Source organism: Styela clava, chromosome 11 (assembly GCF_964204865.1).
Source record: "Styela clava chromosome 11, kaStyClav1.hap1.2, whole genome shotgun sequence".
NCBI classification, from domain to species: Eukaryota; Metazoa; Chordata; class Ascidiacea; order Stolidobranchia; family Styelidae; genus Styela; species Styela clava.
Genome location: NC_135260.1, coordinates 5015992 through 5033680, shown reverse-complemented (window position 1 = coordinate 5033680; position 17689 = coordinate 5015992). Strand labels below are relative to the sequence as shown.

The following is a 17689-nucleotide window of genomic DNA, read 5'->3' as shown; positions in this document are numbered from 1 at the left end:
TCCACCACTCCGATAACAAGAAAGAAAGATGACAAAATGAAAATAGATAACGAAGTTTTTCGTGACGTCATAAAAAGACCCGAGACAGGTGATTGAACGACAATAGTATTCATAGCTGGACGAATGAGAACTGCGAAATTGTTTTTACTCAATTTTATTATGAGATATCTCAGAGTTATGATGGTGAGTTATTTTTTGATGATTGGGAAGGCGATGGTTGTATATCCCATCTACTCTAGTTTCAAATTATTGTTTCTAACGTGGACTGGTTACAGTATGAGCGACCTTACGTCTCGATATGATCGGGCCGCCTTATCTGTTCTCTCTCCCTCGGTATAGAAGTTGATCAAAAAATCGGTTACATTGTCTTAGGACCAGTTTTAAAATTTACTATACATATAGGAACTATATTTTCGCCTACGTTCATTGCACACATCACCATTTCCATCACATGCAGATTGCATCTATGGCTATATGTACTCATGGACTTTGTCGCATGCATATTTGCACTCGCGGACATGTTATTGAAAATACCAGTTCATTTTGAGAACGATTGTTTTGGAGGTAAAAATTCGCGGAAAGTTTCAAGAAGTTCTTTACACTGATTTTATTTTCTAAAACATTCATAATTTGTGAGCTGTTTTTAAAAAACCTCTGCTTATTTAGCAAATATTTGCAAGATTTTTTGCGTATTTCTTGCCAAGTTTTTGCAAAAACAGCTCACAAATATGAATGCTTCAGGAAATAAAATTAGTGTAAAAAACAGCTTCAAACGTTTCGTGAATTTTTACCTCCAAAACAATTTCTCTCGCTAGGCTAGTCGTTTCCAATTTTCCTAAATAAGTTGAGTTTTTGCAAAAACAGCTCACAAATTATCAATGTTTTAGGAAATGAAATAAGTGTAAAGGACTACTTGAAACGTTCCGTGAATTTTTACCTCCAAAACATTGGTTCTCGCTAGCTAGTCGTTTCCAATTTTCTAAAATAAGCTGAGTCTTTGCAAAAACAACTCACAAAATCATTTATTTTATGTAAACTTTGTTTCGCTCGTTTTGAATAAAATACAACAGTGCATTTGATAAAAAAAGAAACAAGCGAAGAACGATTATATATCCTCGATACTTTGAGCAGGGAATATCAGTTTGCTTGAGGGCTAAGAGCTTGTTGAGGTTCCAGGACCGAAATTAGTACTTTTCGAACCGTTTGGCATATATCAATCATCTTCGCAAAAAATAAAACTTGTCCAAATCGGCATTTGGATATCAGGATCCGATTTCATTCCCTTCTGCTGAGGAATTTGGTACAAAATAATTTCAACCCAAATTTTGGCCAAAATAGTTATTTTTTTCTGTCGAGGAATTTAAATCCTACACAATCGCGTCAAAGTTTGCAACACTTTGACTCGTGCATTCGCTTAAAGTAAATATAATTTCAGGCTCCGACTTTAGCAATTTATCGAGTAACCAGTATTAAATTCTGTCGATAATTTACCTGACAGGAGACATGATGTCGCATTTATGGAATGTTGAATTTTTCCGGTAGTCATTTATAATTTATATAATAATTTGATATAAAAATGTTCACGAACCGGTTCTTGGTAATTCCGCGATCCCGTTCCTGATCATTGAGATCCATTTATTTTCAGAAATGAGACCTTGTTGTTAGCAAATTCGATACACGAGAGAAACCATTTTTATAATTTAGATGTTATCTCAAAACCCAGGATATTTTAAGAATATTTTACAGGTTACACAATCAAGCCCTGTCTCGCACGCGTAGAGTCATAGGGAACAACATTCACAAACCCGTTAGAAAGTTGATCTTTATCACATTGGGATATCACCAAATTTCTATAGCGTTTCTTGGATGTTGTTACATATGATTTCGCGCGTGTCGAGACTGGGCTTTAGTTAAAAGCGGCAAAGATAAAACAATATAAAATAGCGATAAACAGTAAAACATAACTTGCAGTTGAGTTGTGCGCTGTACGAGAGTATTAAGTCAAGTGTCGAATCTCGAATACGCTCAAAAACTAACGCGTCAACGCGTCGTGACCGACAAGACCTAGGTGTCGCTATGATATCATTACAGGTTTAAACAACAATTCATAACTTGCGAGACTAAACTGTGCTTTTTCATTATTCTATAATTTATATTTGTGCACTTACTAAGTATTTCATCTCATTCTAGAAAAAAAATATGTGAACGCCTTTAATTAAGTTCCAAGCCATAATGCCGAAATTTTTTGTGTGTCTCTTGCTGTCGACTGCTGTAATATCTATTTTACTGGATCAAGCATACGTATGGGGTAATTGGGGTTAGTCGATCTTTACATATTTACGGCTTTCTACATAGGATCCAAAATTGTTTTTAAGTTCTATAATTATCATCACATTTAGTCTTAAAAACATGAAGAACACTTTGGAAGTTACTTTGTTCAAATAATTCCATATTTATCATAATACCAATCACATATGACTGAAAGTGTCAATCAATTTTTCAATCAGACTGTTGAAACTAACCCAGTTATTTGTACTTCTAATTTGTTTTTAGTGCAGGATGTGAAAACGACAACAATTGCGAACCTAAACAATTTTGCGACATCCATTGGTCGGAATGCCGTATAAAGGTAAATTCTCACTATTTTGCAGCAATACCTCTTTTCTATAGAAACCATTGGTTCCAGCAGCTGATCTCAGCAGTTGTTTGATTTCAGTGATTTTAGTTCAGGTTAGGAACTGTATTCTATGGAAATAAACGTATAACAAAGTGACACCAATAGTATGGCATCGATAGTATCACGTTAAGCAACCAAAGTTGGACCCATTACTTTTATCAGGAATGGACTGATTCCCATATTTTGCATGATTTTAATAAAATTTAACTTGATGTATCTATAATCAATTTACCTGGATGAACTATATTTGTCTTACCGAAATGTTATGAATGATTTAGTTGCATCGTATTTCTAATTTTTTTGTGTGCAGAATGTGGAAATGACGACGTTTGTGAACCTTAGCAAGTTTGTGACAAATTTTGGTTGGATTGCCTTGATAAAGGCAAATTTCAAATATTTTTCAGCAATATCTTCTTTCTACGGGAACCATTGGTTTCCATCCAATATGATCTCAGCGGTTATGTAATCCCGGTTGTTTTAGTTCGGCTTAGGAACTGAATTTAATGAGAATAACGCATACCACCAATTGTAAGTAACACCAATGTATGCTATTGAGATCAGTATCACGTTAACAACCAAAATGAGCCCCATTACTTTTTTTCAAGGATAAACTGATTACAATATTTTGGCATGATTTAATCAAATATAACTAAATGTATTCATCATCAATTTTACTGCATGACGAACCGATATTTGTCTTACCAAATTGCCTGAATGATTCAGTTACACTGTTTTTCTAATTCGTTCTTTGTGCAGAATGCCAAGGAGACGAAGATTGTGAACCTGGGAAATATTGTGACGACTTTTCACTGAAATGCTATGTTCCTGAAGGTAAATTTTTAATATTTTGCAGCATTATCTCATTTTCACAGATACCATTGCCCCCCAGCCGATTCTGAAATCTGAATACGTATTTACTTTGTTAAGTCTGGGAGAAAAATCTGAAGCTAACGTGACCTAAATTGTATCATGTCATATAAGCAAATGCATTCAAATAATTCTATATTATGCATAATACTAATCAGGCATAGCAACCACTAAAAAATAGTCATATTTCACTGGGAAAGGGAAGAATTTACCTACAGTAAATTTCTAATTTATTCCGATTATGAATGGGATTTATTTTTATGCATGGTAAAAGACATTTTAAAATTTTATCATTCTATTTTACCGATACATCGGTATTTTCTAAAAACTAAGATTTTGATTTGTTCTGAATTATTTTTTTCACTTGTCTAATTTGTCTAATGAATTCGCACAGGTTTTGGACGCAAATGGCTATGAGTCAATCAAGAGCCAAATTTTGCAAAGAGAAAGATCAATGCAAACAGAGAAAGTAAATTTGACTGAAATTGCTGAACATGTATTAATAAAATATTCCACAATAATATTTGATTATTTGTGAAATTTGAATTTGGGACATATCAGAGTTTTTAAACAGGAATAAAAGAGCATTAGAATATAATATATACATTCATATGTATATGTTTATAACGTTCAAACTTCTCAATGCATGCCAAAAATGGGTCATCCGCAGTCTAGCCAACCACGATCGAAAAATGCTCAATAGAGGTTTATGAAGCACTTTTTAGATTTTAAATTTTGATTCGGAGTTTTCCCTGATTAAGTTTTTTTTTCAATGGTTGCCCTGTTCTTGACGTTTCGCGTGTTATTTGTCAGTATTCAATTATGTTTCTACAATAAGTTGTAAATTGAATACCTTGATTTTCTTTGTCTTTCGAGAAGCTTTAGTTTAGTTGCTATACTCAATATATCTTCCCGCAAATGCTGCGATAGATAGACTGGGCCAAAATTACAGGTACGTGCAAGTGGCATGTCGTTAAATTTGGTCAAAAAATAATAGTTTTGAAGAGTTTGTAAAAACTAACCCTTCGAAGCAATATCAAAACGAGCGTATAATGTTTATTAAATATATGGAGAATTTTATTAGGGTCAAGGGTCGGGGTAACACACATCCCTTGTTCAAACATTGGTTTTTTCGAAGTATGTGAACCAAGATGGCGGACACCGGAACGTAGTATGTTAGGGTATGTTAGGGTTAGACCATAATTCCAGGGACAAATGCTACGGGAGTCACTTGGCTAGTCCCCGAACTCGTAATAGAATTGAAATAAGGAAAATTGAAATAAAACTTTGGCCTAACCGTAACCTGGTACACATACTATTTTCCGGTGTCCACCATATTGGTTAACATACTTCGGGAGTGCCCACAAATTATTCTAAGCCAAATCTCATCGGGATTGGAATACCCGAATAGCGGATATTCGGATAACTGAGAATTACTGTTATACTGACATAAGAATGATATTGTGTGGTTAACCGGATACTGAAGTAGTGTAATATTGCATATGATCATTAGTGATTTTGTTATATTTTGTTAAATGATGGCATCCCGCACAGCATATTATAACAACTTATTCAAAATTCTTTGTCCATATTATTGCGGTTTTGATGATGACTGTTTTTCGTGTCGCTATTTTTTTTTTCTTTTGGACTGGGATACATTGTGGGGAACATAAGGCAAATGGTGGCGTGTTTCGGTTCGGGACTGGAAACAATCAACAACCAGTATAGCACAATCGACGCCGGCTATGTATCGTCGGGCCTTGCTGCGGGTGGATTGCATCAATACTGTTTGTTTGTTGGTAAATACATAACTGTTTATATTATCTCAGTATATCATTAATATACCACAGAAATCATCAATCATTGCACTAAGCGACATGCAGTGCAGGTGGAAAGAGAAAGAGATCTCAACAGTGTCATCAAGTGACATAAATAAAGCAATAATAATTACGTCATAAATTTCATATTCCAATACTACGGGTACTATCCCACATTTAAATTTTGTTTATGGTCAGGCGCGGCTGCTGCTTCGCCTACTTCGAATACTTATTTCACAATCTCTAGCGAGATAAAGATATTTTGAGTGACTAAATTCAAAAACCATTATAATGGAATTCAAATGAGTTGAAAGTGACAATCTTTTGAGGAACTAATTTCTGCAATCTAGAAATGGCGGTAGGGGAAATTGCGAAACGTCTGAACAAGACTTTAATTCATGCATTGTGCTTCATACGAAATGCATTGCAGGAACAGTAACCATCACGCTCGCCTGAAACCCTATTCTGTTGCAGAATTCTTCTCACCAAAAAATTCATGAATTTCTTTATGTTCGTGATTTTGCATATATGCTGGTAGTCTATAGTGTATGTGTATATAATTACAATAAAACTGTGTCGTGGTTTTTGATCCCTACAAAAATATTTCGTAATCCATTCTCTAACAATGAGCAGTGAAACAATTAGCAGTGAAACCAGGTTAACCAAATACTACAAATACGAAATACAGTGATGCCTCGGTAGTCGACCATAATTCTTCCCAGATCAGTGTTCTACTACTGATTTGTTCAAGTACCGAAACTGTATTTTCACCAATGAATTTTTCTCAGAATTATAAATAAGGATTAAACAAAAAACTATTTATTTTGTGTACCAGTACTAAGAAACCAGCGGGCAGCAAGGCGACAAAACCGACCCAATGTATGCAAGTTGTCCTGGGGTTCTAATTAAAAAGAGAAATAATTGAATAAACCTATTATAGCTACACAAATTAAAGTGCTTTGATCATAGAATATTTAAAATAGGAATATAAATAAATATGCAAACTTTGAACCAAACGAAAAGCTTTGACTCTACAAGCAAGGTGTACGAGCATACTTTCCTGGCAGTCCGAAATTGAATATGGTTGTGATACTGAGTACACTAAAATCAATAAGTTATATTAGAATAGTACTTGATTTAACTTGGATATTTCCAATAGACACTTGGGGATCAATATAACTTGAAAATTTAGCGGTACACAGCAAAAAAATGGTGGAAAGACATGTTTCAGACAATGAGTTAGGGCATAGGTTCTCAAAGTGCTCCGTACGGAGCCCCAGGGCTCCGCGAGAGAAACCCAGGGGCTCCGCGAGCTATTCGATGACTTTTCACAATAATGACTTGGCTAATTTTGTAACTGCTCAAAGAAGCAATAACAGCTTTGATAAAATTTGACAACAATATAGCCTCGAAAAATGCGGAATTAAAAAATGACATTATTTATAAGCTGTAGCGCAGCCAGGATTCTTAAGAGGTGGGGATTTGAATCGGAAATTTCCGCGCAACATTCTTTGCGATTATAAAAAAACGGATAACCAGATTTCTGTTGCGTAAAATATTCAATGCATGGCCGTTGAAGTGTCTTGTCGTAATATTTCAATTGTACTCATAGTTACTCACGTTTCATTCGAGATTACTATCAGGATTACTGAAATGAAAGAATACTATTCTAAAATAACATAAAATACGTGATAAACTGCCAACTATAAATAAATTGGAGTCGTATTTTTGCGATATTGGAATTTGTCAAACTTGATTTGTTCTTTTACACTTGAGATTATAATTAAGCAAGATATCGCCGTTCAAAAACTCACAAGATCTGGGCAAAATACGAACGAATAAAATTTATTTTAATGCATGCGGCTCCGTCGGTAGAATAAAAAAAGATAAATCGCGCACACAATTGACTGTGTTTCGATTTCGCAGTTACTAAACGATGAATAACCGAAGAAAACCTAACATAACACCAACTTTTGTGATTTACAATGCCTATAAAAGCGTTTTTAATCTGACGTGAGTCTGCTAAAACCAAACATATAGTGTGATCTTTTATTTTAAGTTTTAATATTTTAGAATGCCGTTTTTCAATCAAGAAATTTGGGTTGCGGATTTACCTCTTTATTATTAATTATTATTTTTAACACTTCGTCGCCGATGACTATATGGTAACATGTTTTTCACATAAAACTCATAATTCCCCACGAGAACAAAAAAGCAATTATCGTCGTCATTGTGGAACAATACATGTATATGCCAAAGAAAATTTTTGATTTAGGGAGAATAAACACCGGCGTAAAGATGTTTAAAAACATGCCATGCTGACGAAAACTATCGGTGATTGTGACAAAATGCAATCGCGCACGTTATTAGCGGCCTTCCGAAAATGTCAAAAGAGAAAAGATTCGACCCCTAGTTTAATATGTTTGTCAAGTGTCAAATTTACAGCTTCAGTAAGAGTATATATAATTTATCTTTGAAATTGAGATTTATTTATGACTTGCATTAACCCTATTAAAAAAGGTTCAGCATTTAAATTAAGTAAAGTACGTTTAACTTGCTCAGGAATATTAATCTGAAAGTAACAATTTTAACATTTATTTTGGGGCTCCGTGAATAATAGTCAACCTTTTCAAGGGCTCCGCAACACCAAAAGTTTGAGAACCCCTGAGTTAGGGAAAGACTTCTTGAAACACAAATGTATTAAATATCCGACTCTATTTTTCGATATTGGAGTACGTAAGCGGTGCGCTGACTAGCTCGATTTCACACAAACTGAACTTCTTATTACGATTTGCATGCTTTACAACGTATCCACATGTCGCAATCAAGCTGGAATTATTATGAATAAAACCTGAATGCTGTTGCTTTTATACAGTTGCATCAAATTCGACGATGAGAGTTCACTATCGGGTGAACTTTTTCCCGTTACCTCAATTATTGCGACCTATTTTTACCTGGACTTACATCTGCTGTGATGTGTGAGTAGCAAGTAGTAATTGACTTTGTGCCTCCTCTGCCTACATTGGTTTTCTACTGCTTCAAACAAAAACTGCTGGAGCCGCTCAGATTCATGGGAGCTAGAGCTTCGAGAACTAAGTGACGCATGCGGCTCTTGAACAGCAGATTGCCGATTGCTGGTCTATCACAATATATTTTATGGATTCTTTTAGAAAGCATTGAGATGTTCAAATAAAAAATGAGACTCGTACTAACCCACACATCGCGTAAGTATGAATGTACAGAAGTTGTAATGCTTTATATCCATCTGAAACGCCCCAACTACAATGCTTACAAAGATTGAATGCTGTTTTTGGAATAATTTTATTATTTCATTCCTAGCTCATTATGATAGATTTCCAAATCTCTGTTTGTGTTATTTTTGCAAAACGTTGAGAGACGCAATAAAAACGCAATAAGTTTTGCAAGTTTTTCGGTTATTTTATTTTTAGAAATATTAAATTGCTGTTACTTACTATACTTCTTGAATTTTTCCTTACTTTCCTGACCCAATAATAAAAATCCTAGGAATGAGACAAACACAATTACATTGGGAAACCTATGCACCGGGGTTTGCAATGACAAAATTCCCTTCTGGAATTACAATTGCTGTCCTAGGTGCGCTCTCTTAAAATTCAAAGAACAGATCAGGTATTTTAATTTTTTTTTATATTTTTACTGATAATTGTCTATATCAGTAGTGTGCAACCTTCAATACAGCAGGGCCATTTATGAATAACTAGGTGAAACCGCGGGCCGCACCGTGCTGTTCATTTCGCATGAACTATCTGTTGAAGGCATCGATAATAAATTGGACTCAGGCAACTTTGTAATGTATAGAGATTGGAATTAATAAATGATGGGTGCACACTATTCAAAATCAGCACCCCTCCACGGGACGCACGAGATTTTGCTCGCGGGCGGCAGGTTGCACACTGCTGATCTATATATTCGAACAGGAATATATATCAATTCACTTTCTCAAATAGAAAAATAGGAAACTTCATGCAGAATATGATATTTACTAAAATCACATGATATAGCCACAACACAAAAAAACAAAGTGTAATTGTGCGGCAAAGCGCAATAAACACGCAATAAATTTGTGAGTACAAAACATTTTTAGGAATAGTTAAGTTTCTGAATTTTATTCCAGAGTAGTAACTGTCTAGAGTTCCCATACCTGTACTACGTCTTAATACTATAGCGAAGAACGGTTCCTACTTCGGATTCAAGGCCGCATTAGAATTATAATGCGCTGGAAGTAGCATCTGTCATGAACTAAACTATCCACTTATCTGGCATGGCCAGTGTGCGTTTTATCCGTAAATTATGATAAAAGAATTGTGTCGAGTACGATTGACGCCAACATTCTAAATTCTTCGGTAAAATGACTATAGGTTGTGAGAGATCCTCTTTTAAGCATAATACAAATATGGGGCAAAGATACAGCGTTTCCCAAGTAGGGAGGAATTCAAATATTTTCATGCAGAAAAATTTTACTATGTATTTGTCTGTAATTTTACCAACATTTTTACTTTTCAGTATAATTGTAATGCATATATATATGATAAATTAAATGACATCACTAGGCTCGCCCCTCCTCCGATCATACGAAAAATAAATAGGGAGAGAGACTAAACAAGAGAGAACTCTCTCGCTTTCACCGAGGCAAGGAACGGTTAAAATTTAAAAACCGACCTCGGCACGAATAGTGATTACGAAGTAAAATAATATGTGTACGTGAACAGACTAGGTTAAATAATGGAAACCTCTCGTTTTATTCTTCAAGTTCATTTAAATTGAAGGCTGTTTTCGCAACACTGGCTAATTCTGAAAAACAGGAAACGGCAAGCTAGAAGAATTATTGGTTGTAGAAGTAAAAATTCGCAGAAAGTTTCCAACAAAAGCCTACAACTGCAAGCACTGCTAAATACGCCATGAACTCGTTGTGTATCATTTGTGAACCAGACTCAAAAGACATAAGCGAAATTCTTTGTGAGATTCAACAGATCGAAATTTATGAAATTCAGGCAGCAACGCAACTATATTTGAATGTTATGTTAAATATGGATTCTAAGTAAACTTATATATATTACCCGGGTTGGCTATGGGGCCACATTATAGGGTTCCACATGTGAGCAACATTTGCTAACATTATCAGACTTTATATTTTTTTCAGGGTTGTTACCTCTATTTAAGTTTAACAATTTTCTCGTGTTTTGAATAAACCCCCAAAAATTTTATTTTAGAAAAAAGGGCAAATAATATATATATGTCAATGGTTCCCAAAGTCGATTGACCGGGAGCCAAAATTAAAAGCGGAAGGACTTTCGCGGCCCGGAGGGGGAAACATGCAAGGACGAAGCTCGTATATGTAATTCTAGGTGACCATACATTTGAACCCATGCATATATTCGCGAGTTCAATCTATATCCGGATGCTAAAACCCATGGGTTAGGGTATGGGTTAAAATATCCGTAAAACAAAAACATTTCCATAGGTGCAATAGTATGCAGGTGCAATTGCCGTGGATTCAAATGTACGTGGGTTCAAATGTACGGGAACCTCTACTGATAGTTAAAAACATTGAGTGTTAATTAAGAGGTTCGGCGGGCCATTTGAAATCGTTACGCAGGCCAGGGTTTGGCAACTGACATATGTATTCGCGATACATTCAAGAGGGTGATATAAATAGGTTCGCTAGGCGAGGGGCAGCTTATTACACTTTTAGAACTGTAATTAGTATTTTATACGGATTTTCATGAATCAATGTAATGTAAATCATTCGCTAAAAGTGTGTTTTTAAATTTCTCATATTTCGTTAGATTTTTGACACTCTGAGTTGTAAGGCCCTGCATTAGAGTAAATTTCTGCGGCATATCACAGCGAAATTTATTAACATATAAACTTTTTTTTTAACGGAAATCCCTTGCAGACGAGACAAACGCCTTCTCTAATTTCAAAACTGTATCAATTTAAGCAATTCATTTCCCAGCAAGAAGTTCTTTAACGGAAATTTTTTCCAGAAGAGACAAACGCCTTCTTCAATTTCAAAACTGTACTAATTTAAGCAATTCATTTCTGAGCAAAAAGTTCTGAAACGGAAATCCTTTCCAGACGAGACAAACGACTTCTCAAATTTCAAAACTGTATCAATTTAAGTAATTCATTTCCCAGCAAGGAGTTCTTCAACGGAAATCTTTTCCAGAAGAGACAAACGCCTTCTTCAATTTCAAAACTGTACCAATTTAAGCAATTCATTTCTGAGCAAAAAGTTCTGAAACGGAAATCCTTCCCAGACGAGACAAACGACTTCTCAAATTTCTGAACCTTGCCAATTTCATCACGTCTCTTCTCAGCTTTATGTAATTCTCCTCACAGTTCTAAGTTATGATGCGGTTTGTCTGAAATTTGTCACACTTTGCTTTGTGAGGCACTGGATTAATACTGCAGCGTATACAGTTGTTCCAGGCAAAGTTTATGTATCAGGTTTTGTAACGACGATATGTATGCGAGACCAACGCCTTCTATAAATTCTAAACCAGTGGTTCTCAAGGGGGTTGGTTCGCACCACAAGGAATGCTTAGAGTTTAGACAATTTTTCGAGGCAGCGAACGCCTTCTACAAATTCTAAACCAGTGGGTCTCAAAAAATTTGGGGTGGGGCTCAGACAATTTTAGAGGCAGCGTGAAGCTAATTCAAAGTATTTGTTAGATTTGATGATTTGATCTTTCCCGCCTTATTTTGCATATTCACATTTCTTTATTTGGGATGTTTTCGTTCACTACACGTATTTTGAAAGTGTTTTAAATAAAACACACTTTCACCTTACTATCTTTTTTGTAGCTTATTGTTAGCTAGTTATTCTTGAGACGGGCTCGACACCAGACAAATTCTTAAAAAGGGGCGCGTTTAAAAAAGTTTGAGAACCATTGTTCTAAAAGTTAGATACATACGTGGAAGGCTGTTGTTAGCGTTCGATACAAAGGAGAGCTCGTTCTTAAAATTTCGATCCCGCCGATGGTTGAAACGATAATTACTCGTTATATTATATATAATTATTCTCCAATTTATATTTAAACACTAACCTAGTGATTCATCTATTTCTGGGAAAAACTATCTAAACGACTTAAAGTTCAAAGTCATGATGCAGAAATTTTTTATATCTCTCTTGCTGTCCGCTGCTGTAATGTCTATGTTACTTGATCATGCATACGGAAAAGGTAGTTGGTCGAAATTTATTAATTCATTGAAACCTTGAATTATAGAATTATTCTCTTTCCAACAAATTTGCATATATATGTATAAAAAATTTAAGTTACTTTTAATAATTCAATATTTATCATAATACCAAGCACATATGACTGAAAAGAAATCATCAATTTTCCTGCATGACCGATATTTGACTTACCAGGTTGTTGTAATTGACTTAGTTACATTTTATTTCTAATTTTTTTTTTTTTTATGCAGAATGTGAATTAGACAGCGATTGTGGACATAAGCAATTTTGCGACTTCTATTTCGATGAATGCCGTAATAAAGGTAAATTCCAAATATTTTGCAGCAATATCTCATTTCTACAGGACCCATTGGTCCCCAGCCAATATGATCTCGGCGGTTGTGAGATGTCGGTGATTTTAGTTCCTGTTAGAAACTGAATTCCATGAGAATGAACGCATACTAGAATAACACCAATTGTACGGTATTGAGATCAGAATCACGTGAAGCAACCAAAGCTGAACCCTTTACTTTTATCAAAAATGGACTGATTCCCATATTTAGCATGCTTTAATCAGATTTGACTTGTATTGATAATCAATTTTCCAGGACGAACTATATTCGTCTTATCAAATTGTTGTAAATGACTTTGTCAAAGTATATTTCTGATTTATCCTTTGTGTAGGTTGTAGTGGAGAAAATGGTCGAGCTCCTGCCCAATATTGCGACTAATCATGTTAGGTATCGCTTTCATAATCCTTGCTTTTTATGAATATTTGCGTATGGCCCCCAAATATAACAAAAAAAATAGTCCTGCATTTTTTTGTATGGCCGTTGTTAGGCTCACAAGTTTGTACTGGAGGACTTCATTACATTTTTTCTCTAATTTGTTTTGTGCAGAATGTGAAAAAGACAACGATTGTGAACCTAAGGGATTTTGTATCAAAGATGGATGGCAATGCATTGATATAGGTACACTTCTAATATTTTGCAGCAATATCTCATTTCTACAGGAACCATTGGTCCCCAGTCAATGTGCCCCTGTACGATTTCGGTGATTTTAGTTCGTGTTAGGAACTTAGTACTATGCAAATAAACGCATACCAAAGTGACACCAATATTATGGTATTGAGATCAGTATCGCGCTGAGCAACCAAAATTAGACCCATTACTTTTTTCGGGGATGAATCGATTTCCATATTTGACATGATTTATTCAGATATAACTATCAGATAACTTTTCCTGCGTGACCGATATTTGTCTTACCAGATTGTTTTGTATATTCAGTTACATTTTATTTCTAATTTTGTTTTGGGCGCAGAATGCGAAGAAGACGGCGATTGTGAATCTGGGAAATACTGTGAACGGTCTTTTGGGAAATGCTATCATAAAGGTAAATTTATAATATTTTGCAGCAATATCACATTTCTACAGAAATCACTGATCCAATTATTCAAATGATTTCAGCGGTTGTGATATTTCCGTGATTCTAGTTTGGGTCAGGAACTGAATTCTTTGAGAATAAACGTATACCAAAGGGACACCAATAGTATGTTATTAAAATCAGTATCACGTTAATCAATCAAAGTGGGACCCATTACTTTTTACAGGGATGAATTGATTCCCATATTTGGCATGATTTGATCAGATATAACTAAATGTATCCATCATCCATTTTCCTGCATGACAGATATTTGTCTGACCAGATTGAGGTAAATGACTTTGTCAAAGTATATTTCAAATTTGGCAATTGTGTAGGCTGTAATGGAGACAATGGTCGGGTTTCTGGCCATTATTGCGACGAATTTATTTTTGTGTGTCTTGCGCTTGTAATCCCTGCTTATTGCGAATTTTTACGTATAGTTTCAAAATATAACATGCAGAAAATATAGATCGATATTTTTTTTGCATGGCGTTATTTGTCTTACCAGATTATTACGAATGATTTACTTACATTGTATTTCTAATTTGTTCCTTGTATAGGATGTGAAACAAACAACGATTGTGGAACAGGGGAATATTGTTACAAAGATGACTGGAAATGCCGCTATATAGGTAAATTTCTAATATTTTGCAGCAATATCTCATTTCTACTGAAACCATTGATCCTATGAATCAATATGATCTCAGCGGTCGAAAGATTTCGGTGATTTTAGTTTGGATTAGGAACTGAATTCTATGGGAATAAACGCATACCAAAGTGACACCAATTGTATGGTATTGAAATCAGTATCATCGTTACATTTTTTAAGGACCGATTGACATATTTAGCATGATTTAATCAGATATAACTAAATGCCTCGATCATCGATTTTTCTGCATGACTGATTTTTGTCTTACCAAATTGTTGTAAATAACCTTGTCAAAGTATAATTCCAAATTTTTCTTTGTGTAGGTTGTAATGGAGGCAATGGCAGAGATTCTGGCCAATATTGCGAATAATCTTTGTGGGTTTCGCGCTCGTAATTCTTGCGTTTTACGAATATTTGCGTTTTGCCTTCATTTATAACATGCAGAAATAATTGACCGCATCTCTTTTTGCAATGCCCGGTGTTTGTCTTATCAATTTGTGTTATGTTTATTTCACATTTCATTCCTAATTTTATTTTTGCGTAGTATGTGAAAAAAACGAAGATTGTAAACATGGGGAATTTTGTGACCTATCTTCGCGGGAGTGCCATGTTGTTGGAGGTGAATTTCTAATAATTTGCAGCAATATTCTATTTCTACAATTACCTCTACAATATCTATCAACTCATCTATCAGTGTAATTCTGAGCAATTTTGTGTACAATCCAATGGAATTTTTCCTAATAGAGATCAATTTATGATATTTTGCAACCACAATTTCGGCCAACTGCCACAATATTATCGGCCCTATACTGGTCCAAACTGAATTTAGCATCAATCTCAAGTACATAGTAGCATAGGGATCACTTTTGAGAAACAGGGTTGGTTCATAAACTCAACTCCGAACATGCTTTTTGTTGTCTTTCAAATATTTTTATGCGTGTTAGAAGACATTTTTAAACTCTATTATTCTCTTTTATCGGTATATCGGTATTTTCTGAAAAAAAAATATTTCGATTTGTTTTGAATTATGTTTCCACTTTTCTAATTTGTCTTATGCATTCGAACAGATTGGTGACGCCGATGGTCATGAGTCATTCAAGAGTCAAGTTCTGCAAAGAGAAAGATCAAGGCAAACGGAGAAAATAAATTTGACTTTGCTGAATATGGAATAAAAAGATTTTCTATAACAATAATTGATCATTTTGTTATCTTTGCCTTCGGGTCATATCAGAGTATTTAAACGAGCCTAAAACAGCATTAGAATATATATGCACTCATATCTATGTGTGTATAACGTTTAAACTTCTTACCGTATAATTCTTACCGCTGTATAACTAGGGTTACCATATTTTTGTGGTCTCAAAGCGGGACGCCTCCAAAGACCATAGCTGTGATTTTTGCAACTTCAAATTTTACATTGGGTGCCTACATTTAAAACCATCCCGATCGTCTTCATTGACCATATTGTAATCAAAAGTTCATGAGCAGTCTATCTAAATATCGGTTCCAGTTCAAGAAATAGAAGAAAATTTACGTTATCGTAAAGCACCCTTTTGGCGTACGGGGCTTACACGTAACAAAATGTAGCAATTATCCGCTAACAAAACAACGAAACAAACAAAACCACGCACGCGCTTTTAGGAAGAAGGCTAACGGTACGCTACACAGCAACAACAGTATGAACAAGAATATCGGTCAGCGACCGAAGACTTATCGATCGAAAATTAGCGGATCCCTAAAACAGCGCTCTTACTTCATAGTGACCCCTTGTGTCCCATCACTAATTAATTAATAACTCGCTAATTATACGACATATTTAATCCAAAATAAATAGGCTTCTGGTCCGAGATAAGATGAATGCACATGCAGAATCTGGAGCATATTCAATCTCGCTTTCGTGAGATATCGCGTGCATCTAACAGACATACAGACGGACAAATACCTATCAACATACTTACCGATTAAAATCGATCAGTAATAACATTCTAATTGGTATTGTTTGTGTAATATGATGACTGATTGAACGCCAAAGCGGGACATTTGGCTGACCTGTCGGGACTAAGGATGCTAAGTATGATTACCTATAAGTATTCGATTCTTATCCGATTCCTAAATTGTCAATTCCGATTCTCAATTCTGAATCTCGATTCCCTAACATAGCTTACAGAGAAAAAATACCCACTTAAACAATACCATATGAAATCAAACACAAGAGCGATGTTCAAATATATGCACGCGAAAGCCTAAACTAAGTATTATGGATATTCAATCTGTCACATCAGACCAAATCACACACAAAAAAAAAATTATCCCTTATAGCCCACAGAATTTTTTGAAATACATAGACGCAATACCCCTCTAGCTAGAGAAAAATACAATTTTTAACCACTGAAAATTTCAAAGCTATTGGTCCAGTAAGTAATAAGAAAACATATTTTTTCATAACAAGAAAATGAATTCTAACAACAACAACATAATAACAAAACGATCTATAGGTCCACTTTAAGTTGAAATAATTACTGTCATAGCAAACATTCATTGCAATTTAAAGTTCAATTCGTTCACATGTCTTCCTGTGAGTCTGGATCGTAATTTGGAGACGATAAGTCCCGCTAAGATTAATGCTCTTTCTAATGCAGCGAATGTTGCTGGGACACAGAGGTACTTTTGGGTGAAAACTGCGATATTTGATAAGTTTGTTTTGTTGCCGTTGGCACGTGTCCTTCACCCGCGCAAACGAGCAAGTGGGAGGAGAGTGTAAAAATATAGTGAAGTTTCCGGCGTCGTAGCAACTCCACATAGCAGTTTATACATTTATGCGAAGGAATTGACACAAAACGTTATACCGTGTTTGCAACCAACTTTTAATCCTAAGAATCGACTCCAATGCATCGAAATCGATTCTATTCGATTCCTCTAAGAATCGATTCCGGAGTCGATTCCGCCATCTCTAGTCGGGACACCGGGACAAGACGTTGAAAAGCGGGACTGTCTCGCCTAAAGCGGGACGTATGGTAAGCCTACGTATACCAAAACAA

At 35.2% G+C, this 17689-nt stretch overlaps 1 protein-coding gene and 1 long non-coding RNA gene across 3 annotated transcripts; both read left to right on the top strand.

The window, feature by feature from the left end:
* Window positions 1-2551: 2551 nt before the first annotated feature.
* Window positions 2552-4041, top strand: LOC144429563 (uncharacterized). Of its 2 annotated transcripts, XR_013478851.1 has the most exons (4): window positions 2555-2629; window positions 3082-3205; window positions 3434-3508; window positions 3939-4041. It is a non-coding gene; the product is annotated as an uncharacterized LOC144429563 (long non-coding RNA). The 2 variants fall into 2 exon arrangements; XR_013478850.1 differs by lacking the exon at window positions 3082-3205 and having other exon boundaries at window positions 2552-2629.
* Window positions 4042-12176: 8135 nt separating this feature from the next.
* Window positions 12177-15841, top strand: LOC120346965 (uncharacterized). Its single transcript, XM_078118212.1, has 7 exons — window positions 12177-12584; window positions 12832-12903; window positions 13480-13551; window positions 13901-13972; window positions 14563-14634; window positions 15196-15270; window positions 15719-15841. Exons 1-7 carry the CDS (start codon window positions 12506-12508, stop codon window positions 15724-15726), a joined length of 450 nt encoding a protein of 149 aa, XP_077974338.1. The 5' UTR covers window positions 12177-12505; the 3' UTR covers window positions 15727-15841.
* Window positions 15842-17689: the final 1848 nt, after the last annotated feature.

Bases quoted from the DNA above. Each gene is read 5' to 3' on its own strand.
- LOC120346965 (XM_078118212.1), top strand. From the start codon at position 12,506: ATGATGCAGAAATTTTTTATATCTCTCTTGCTGTCCGCTGCTGTAATG. The intron at 12,904-13,479 runs GTAAATTCCAAA...TGTTTTGTGCAG, and splicing joins CGATGAATGCCGTAATAAAG to AATGTGAAAAAGACAACGAT. The intron at 13,973-14,562 runs GTAAATTTATAA...TTCCTTGTATAG, and splicing joins TGGGAAATGCTATCATAAAG to GATGTGAAACAAACAACGAT.